At 37.6% G+C, this 7,941-nt stretch overlaps 1 protein-coding gene across 2 annotated transcripts; it reads left to right on the top strand.

The window, feature by feature from the left end:
* Positions 1-67: 67 nt before the first annotated feature.
* HESX1 (HESX homeobox 1) lies at positions 68-6,607 on the top strand. Of its 2 annotated transcripts, none has more exons than XM_057373408.1 (6): positions 68-157; positions 2,038-2,139; positions 4,390-4,648; positions 4,750-4,955; positions 5,263-5,364; positions 6,322-6,607. In XM_057373408.1, the coding sequence occupies exons 3-6, from the start codon at positions 4,435-4,437 to the stop codon at positions 6,418-6,420; spliced, it is 621 nt and encodes a 206-aa protein (XP_057229391.1). In that variant the 5' UTR covers positions 68-157; positions 2,038-2,139; positions 4,390-4,434; the 3' UTR covers positions 6,421-6,607. The 2 variants fall into 2 exon arrangements, with proteins under 2 accessions (XP_057229391.1, XP_057229390.1); XM_057373407.1 differs by lacking the exon at positions 68-157 and adding an exon at positions 447-508.
* Positions 6,608-7,941: the final 1,334 nt, after the last annotated feature.

Here is a 7,941-nt window from a genome sequence, read left to right as displayed (position 1 = left end):
CTGGCGGGCCCGCCGGTTCGCGCGCAGGCGTGGGGGCTGAGGGCGGGGTCGCTCGCGCGCGGCCCCTCAGGGCGGAGGCTCCGGCGGCGTCCCGGGAGCGGCTCCGTGTGGGGATCGGAGCAGAGGCAGCTCGGGCTGTGTCCGTGTCCCCGCTGAGGTGACTGTCCGGCAGTGCGGGTTAGGGGCATCAAGCTAAGTGTGCTCCCAAACCTGTCTGTGCTCCAGGAGTTGCTGTATTCCCCTCATAAACAGTTGAGTTGGGGGCAGCCCCACAGGGTGGGGGCCCYGTTGGGTCCCTGCCGTGATGGAGCATCTTTGAAACTCTTTCCATGTTATTTGGAGCACCCCTTTTGGGAAGGCTCCTCTTATCCCTGCCATGTGGAGGGGTCCCAGGTGGAAGCCAGTCAGTYCTACCRTGCCTRCAGTGAGAGGACAAGAGACYTTAAATCAAGRCAAGGRAAATTGAGATTAGATATKAGAAAATGGACTCCCTGCTCTCTTAAACTGAGTAAGTGTGGTCCTATATGTTGGTGGCCAATTTAAATGCTTAAAACTACTGTGAGGTCTCGCTGGAGTTGAACCAGATCATTGGTTGAACTTGCAAACTGGGTCGACTCTGAAATTACTTACAATTGTGGAATCACTAAGGATAGAAAAGRCTTCTAAGATTATCGAGTCCAACCCTTAACCCAGCACCCCCGTGTTCACCACTAAATCATGTGCCCAAGTCCCCCATGCCTACACCTTTTGAACACTTCCAGGGACAGTGCTTGTCAGTGCCTGACYGCCATATCCATGAAGAAACTTTTCCCAATATCCAGTCTAAATCTTTCCTGGCACAACCTGAGGCCTTTTCTTCTTGTTCTGTCACTTGTTACCTGGGAGAAGAAACTGCCCCCCACCTGGCTACAACCTCCTTTCAGGTAGTTTAGAAAGCAAGACCCAGTAGGATTCATGATACTTTTAAGCTGGGGAAAAAAAAAAAAAAAGAGGCTCTTAGGCTCTTCCTTTGTACATTTTGTCTTTTTGGGACCAGGTGAACTTAGTATAACATAAGATGAGAAAGCACATGAAGTCATTCAGCAGAACAAATGATTAATGATTGTGCAGTCTTATTACGGAGACCTTGCTTTATTTTGTATCAGGTCATGATTTACTTTTAGAAGCAGATGAAGGATAGGGTTGGTGTGTTAAATGACAAACAATTAAAGATTTTTGAGGGGCTGTTTGTTGGTTTGGACTTTCTGGTAGGTGGTGGGGTTTTTTTGTTGTTTTGGGTTTGTTGTTGTTGTGGGTTTTTTTTTTTTGTTTTTTTTTTTTTTTCCTGTAGGGAGTGGTGAAGAAATTTCCAAACTAATATTCTGTTCAGACAAATCATTTACCAGCTCAGTGGGTGACTCACCTGACTGAAGCAAGTCACATCACCTCTCCCTTTCCCTGTCAGTGAGGGTAGTAATTCAGGGTTGTCTTAAAAGGTATTTTAAAGGCTAAGTCTTGTRCCTGTAGCCTTGTGACAGGACATTAACATTGGTTTATGACCTATAAATATTTRTGCTTTCTAGTTTTGAGCTCAGTTAACTTGTGACTAAGTTTTACAGCAGTCTCCTGTAAGAAAYGGCTCTATTTTGTCAAGTAAGATGYRTTTTCCCAGTGGAATTCAGAAAGGTAGTAACTTTAAGTAGATTGGATTTAGTTAGCTTTGTGTATTTACACAATGCCTTGTAAGTGGCAKCCAAAAGTTTTTCTTGAGCTATAAATTTGACTGCAACAAATGTGATAGTAATGAATTGAAGAATCCCTCGGAATCCTCTAAGGGTGCTTGTAGTGCTGCTCTGTCTTCAGCGTTGTAGGCCTTTTGTTTGTGTGAGGGCTTTTTTGTTGTTGTTTGGACATTTTTATTTGGGGGGTTGTTTGGTTTGGGTTTTTTGGGGGGAGTTGTTGGGTTTTATTTAGTGTTGGTTTTTATTGTCCTTTCTGCAAAATATCTACTAAGAAGCCTTAAAAATGTGGGGAACTAACACTTGGCACTGTCAACAGGGAGAAGAGCAGCAAACAGATCTTTAGAGTGTTCCAGATGTGTGCCCTTATGGAGAGAACATTTTGCCTCTGCTGGAGGGTAAAAGTAGCTGTCTGGATAAGGTAGGCTTTATTTGCAATGTTTCCTACTGTTTAACAGGCTGTTTCTCATGCTTTTGTTAGTGGCAACCTTAAGTTTTATCTTGAATTTACCTGCATTCACTCAGTCTCCTTGTGTCAAAATAGCTTTTACTTGAAACAAGAAACAGTTAACTGCTTGTGTTTTGTAAAAATTGGTGTTATTATTTTGAGTATTCTTGCTTAAAAAAAAACTTGGGAATTTTGAAGTTGACTTTGAATATAATACTTGTTATTGATGTTCAAGACATTTGTAAGAAGGCTTTRTGAAGCACCACTTCTGAGATGGTGAAATACTGCTGAAGGGTAAAGCAGCTGTGGGAAGGGTGACGGGTGACATGAAAGGCAAATTTCTGGAGTGTGATAAGTAATCAAAAARGATAATTATGGCATTTATGCCTTTTAAAAAGCTGAAAATATTACCCAGRCTCTAGTGAAAGGTGACCCAGCAGTGGAGTAGCAATGGGTGAGAAGAACCACAGGCAGCAAGAATAAAGGCTGGAACTTCAGACCAAAGCCCCAAGAGCACTTGGTGTGGTCTCTTCAGCTGGTGTAAGCAGCTCTTGGAGGCTTCACATCTCTAATGAATGAGAGCTTCATCTGCTAAAGACATCACACTGTCCCTGGGCAAAATACAGTGGTGCAAAGTCTGAAAGGGAGATTAGTTTGCTGCCTCATCAAGTATGTGATGCTGTAAGAGGATTGGATTTGCGTTCCAAGGAGCAGAGAGTTTTTCCTATTGTTGATTACTTAGGGTTCTCAACTTAATGTTTGTTGTGTTGCTTTAATTGCCCCTACAAAGGTATTTAGCTACAAGTCTATAGGTAATTTCACATGGGTTGCAAGGTAATATTGGTCATTACTAATGGGCCAAAATAATGAAATACAGGTTTCAARTGAAGACTTAAGGTCTATAAATGATGGCTGGAGCTCAGCTTGCAAGTGATCATTGCAGGTGGATTGATGCTGCTTCATAATCCATTGATATGTGCTGAGAAGTGTSCTTTGTAAAATCACTTCTGGAATTGTCGCTCTTTTTAATAGTAGGGTTTGACAACAATCTTATTGCACAACACAAACGAGAGCAGTAAGAGGGGTAACTTTTTGTCCTGAAATGAAAATACTGTTCTCATTTTTGCATGTTGTTTTTGGACWAATCTTGATGTTATAGTGTCTACAGAGATTCCTCATTTTCTTGTCTGTACCAAAAGCTGTTTTTGAGCATGTGATGTGAACTACTGTGTGACTGAGGGATGAGCTTGAATATAAAAATGTTRTAATTATTTTGCTTTATAGTGGATGAAATCAGAATTCTGTCACACTTTGAGCCCCATTACAAAGCCTTTATCTCTTCTCCCCCCATTTCTCATCTTTTTTTTTGTGATTTTAAATGTTGACTCTGTAGGATTTAAATATACTTCTATTAGCTATAAACCTACAAGAAGGGAGGGACATCTATGAGAAAAAGGATGCTTTTAAACCTGTAAATTTGAATGTACTGCTTATATTATTTGACTTGTGTTTTTATGTTGTGAAGAATTATCAAGAAATTTCACATCTGGTATGTTTCAAAAAGGCTGCAACAAAGTTATTTTAATAAGAAAAAATGAATGCATGAATTATTTAAAATAGTTGGTGCAACTGTTCCTATTAACTAATCCAGGCACTTGGAAGGCAATTACACTGAGCTTTGACAACACTGCCAACCCACTGCACAGTGCCTTATGCCAAAAGCTATTGTTGTTTTATTGACCACGTTCACCATTACATATGCATATGAAAAAACAGAGGCATTTTCATCGGGATTACCCTAATAGCATTAAGAGATTATTTTTTAAATTTCCTTGGAAGGAAATTCACTTAAATGAGATTACTTATTACTTGACTGGTTTCCTATCATGCTTCTATGTTTAGGTAAGTGGAGTCCATTAGAGTATAAAGTTTTTTTAAAAAACTGATTTTATACATTAATGATTTCAAATAAAAGAGAAGTACTATATTTGTGTGCAGCTTCTTTTGAGAAAGTTAAGTCGATGCTCTGGTTAGGAGAGATAACACTTCTTGTCCCCCTTGGTGGCCCCCCTAGTGTCACCATTAGTTGCTAATTACTTGCAAACAAATAAACAATTAACTCCTCGTGCCTCTTGGTGGGAGAGTTTTCATTGACATGCTAAAACTTTCTAATAAAAGATTTTAATTAATGACGTTGCAAATCCAACCCCCTTGTCAACATAGCTATAAGGAGGGCTTGTGGAGAAATGCAAGTACAGTATCCCTGCTATGCTGACTGAGGGCGAAGGCATGGCYAGTCCCTCGCTGTGTGCTGCTAACACAGCAGCCTCCCAGGATCTGCACAAAGTGTCCGGCTTTGCAGAGAATAAAACCACACAGTGCTCCTTTTCAATTGAGAGTATATTGGGACTGGAGCAAAAAAAAGATGRCATTCCAGCTGGGAAACCTCACAGACCCTGGATGGATGCATGCCCCAGCTTGGGTAAGTCAGTCCGTTTTGTAACCTCTCAAGATTTTAAAAATACTGACGTATTTCTACTGCAAACCAGTAAATTAAAGCTCTCCTTTGCTTGCGTTTTCTAGTTTTAGGTGATGACAGTAATCCCCATCTGCAAATCCCTGTTGTTTGCTATGAAAATCCATTATTTCATGCTAAAAGTGATCCAGTGCAAGACGAAAAAGTTTTGAAATGTGAAAAATATTTTTCAGTCACTGAACGGCTGTCTTTCAAACGAGAATTGAGCTGGTACAGGGGTAGAAGACCAAGAACTGCATTCACTAGAAACCAGGTAGGGCTTTCCTCAGTATTTAACAAATGAGTAACAATGCAGTTTAGTAAAGTGTTGGAAGAAACCTGTAAAAATTGATTAATATTCAGTGTGATATATCTCTGCAGAGAGAAATGTAATCAGGAACTAGTGTAAATTAACAGGTATGTTGCTAATTTCAGCAAACCTGTGTTTATGCATGGAATCAGAATTGTGCAAACACTGATCAGAAGTCTGCTATTGAACCAACTAAACTGTTATTTATTTTGTGTGTTACTGCTATGAACATAATGACAGCTATTCAACAAGTGTGTTTTAATCTCCTCAGATTGAAGTCTTGGAAAATGTTTTTAAAATGAACTCSTACCCCGGCATTGATATTAGAGAAGAGTTAGCCCGCAAATTAGATTTAGATGAAGACAGGATCCAGGTAATTAAAAACTTACTTGAACTTTTCTGTAATTCCAGCTATATGTACTCTCTCGTTACATAAGTAAGTAGTTTGACAGCAGTAGTAACAATGTTAATACTCTCAATTTAAATCGATTTATATATATGTAATATTCATTCAGTGATTTTTGCAATGGAAACCACTGAATTCATTCTGAAATCTAAAGCCTTCCATAGCATTGATGAGGTATTGTCACTATAATATTTCTATAATACCTGCTCTGTTCATCTCTTATTGCTCTGTTATTATGTGCAGAACTTGATTATTTACTTAAAATAATATTTATATTTTTCTTGTCACTGTATTTTAAAAACAAATTTGAAACAGATATTGACATAATTTGTGTGACTGCCTATGTATCTTGCGAGACTGCCAACAGAGCATAGGTGGGTTGAACCAGTGTTGAACCTATGTCTTTATCTGGCCAAAAGCAAAATCTGCTCAGGTATATTAATTMTTGATTTCCACATAGTCCAATGTGATAAGAAGCATAATGTAAACATTAGAATKTGGGCTTTGCTTTGTTGTTTATCACGCCCTGATGCAAGTATTATATTCAGCTTAATGAGACTCTTGATGTTGCAAGTAGCTAGGCAGCTGAAGAAATAGCACCATAAGATGTGTGTGAATTCCAGAAGTTCAGGATCTTCCAGGGTMTGATTCTGTCACTGAATTTAATACCAGTTTTTATATTAATTGCAGTGACGCTGATTCTCACTTTCCAGTTAAGCTGGGGATATTATTTTTTTTTGTGATGTTAGAATTACAGCAGATAACTACATGCTATCATCTGCAGATTTTGAATTTACATTGAACTTGCAAGCTGCTGTCATCACACAAAATACTGTAATGCTGTATGAATACTTTCAAATTTCAAATATTATTCTGTTTCCACTACTGTATTTCTGAAAAGTATCCCTTCTCTTTCCATTTTAGATCTGGTTCCAGAACCGTCGTGCAAAGCTGAAAAGATCACACAGAGAATCTCAGTTTCTAATGGTGAAAAATACTTTCACCTCCAGTCTGCTAGAGTAGAAGGAAGGAATGGGTTGCTGTTACAGTAATGCAAGAAAGAATGAAGAATTATTCATAACCTGTATTAAGTAATGATATAGTAATTATGATTTTATGCCCAGATTTGAAAATTTATTATTATTTTCATTCAAATAAACTGTAAATACTTGAAGTATTATTATAATCTACTTTTTGTGGAAAAAGTGAACTTTTCCTATATATTTGAGTAAGTATTTTCAGAGAAGCTCAGATATTTTTGCAGTTTAAAAAAACGGAAACCCTACATTGCACAAGATTTTCAGCTACTATGAATTACTGCAGATGACTTGACAAAGCTTGATGGTTTTAGAAGTCTGTTTCAAGTCTGAAATACACAATATGCAAAATGGATTTTGCTACTGGAAACAGTTTGTCACACTGGAGTTTAAATATCTCATTTATAAATAATATGATAGTTTTCATAAAGAACACAATTTTTTAAAAAAGGTGTCTCAAATGGAAGGACTAATATTAAACTGACTTCAGTTTGAATAATTGCTCAGTTAAMAGAAGCTGACAATTATAATATTTTTATATAATTTTAATTAATTTAGGTTATTTGCCTATTTAATTGTCTAACTTGGTTATCTCCTCTCTTGTCAGCATAAGTGTTCCAGTTATGGAGGTTGTCCTATTATCTTTTAATGACAGAACATAGTATTTCATGGGATCAAATCAGTAGGGACCAAACCAGATATCCAGATCATTGCCATTAATTTTGGTGTGTTGAATTAATTTTCATCAAACACTACATGAAAGTTAATTATCCTGGTAYTTGATACTCAGCCTGAAGTCAAGGAGAGCCTAATATGAAGAAAATCCACCCAACTCTTCATGGCCATAATGCAGGAAAACATTGTAAGTACAGGTTTATGCTGTTCTTTGTTAGCGAGCTCTAAGCACTTGTCTGAAGTGCTGGTGCCTTTCAGTGAGACTTCAGACTGTGTTTCTTGCTAGACATAAATTCTACATTATTTCATGAACAGACACAATATTGTTCTTCTTTTCTTGATGCTTATATCCATGTCTGTTGTGCAATAGGATGAAAGGTAAATTGAGAAAATGGGGTGACAAAAAAAATAATTTTATGTAGTCTCATAATAGGAAAAGCTAAAGGGAAAGATCATCTGACAGTTCTTACTTAGTATTTTGAATGATAGTTTGAGGTATGAGAGTTGAAATAAAAAACATTTCTATGTCTTCTGGAAAATACTGAAAAACTGCATTACTTTAAAACTGGGCTACAGATTCTGGCCCTTCTGTGTTTCTAATTTAATTGCTCACTGCCTTCACTTTTATACAGMATCCTAAAAATCTCGAATTGTTTGACTTTGCTCCTGGAAATCTGATTTTAATATGAAAAGAGCAAACTTCTATCCAGTATTGAAATGTTAATTTTTTGTGCTTTGTTGGATTTGGGAAGTAGCATTCCTAACTGAACTTCTGTTCTATCCTGCATTCCAAAATAATTACTAGAATATTCACAAGTAAAGCAACTAAACT

Source organism: Malurus melanocephalus, unplaced genomic scaffold, assembly GCF_030028575.1.
Source record: "Malurus melanocephalus ecotype Western Australia unplaced genomic scaffold, MMel_1.1 scaffold_196, whole genome shotgun sequence".
Classification (NCBI taxonomy): domain Eukaryota; kingdom Metazoa; phylum Chordata; class Aves; order Passeriformes; family Maluridae; genus Malurus; species Malurus melanocephalus.
Note: the sequence above shows the minus strand (reverse complement) of the source record. Positions and strands in the feature narration are given on the sequence as shown.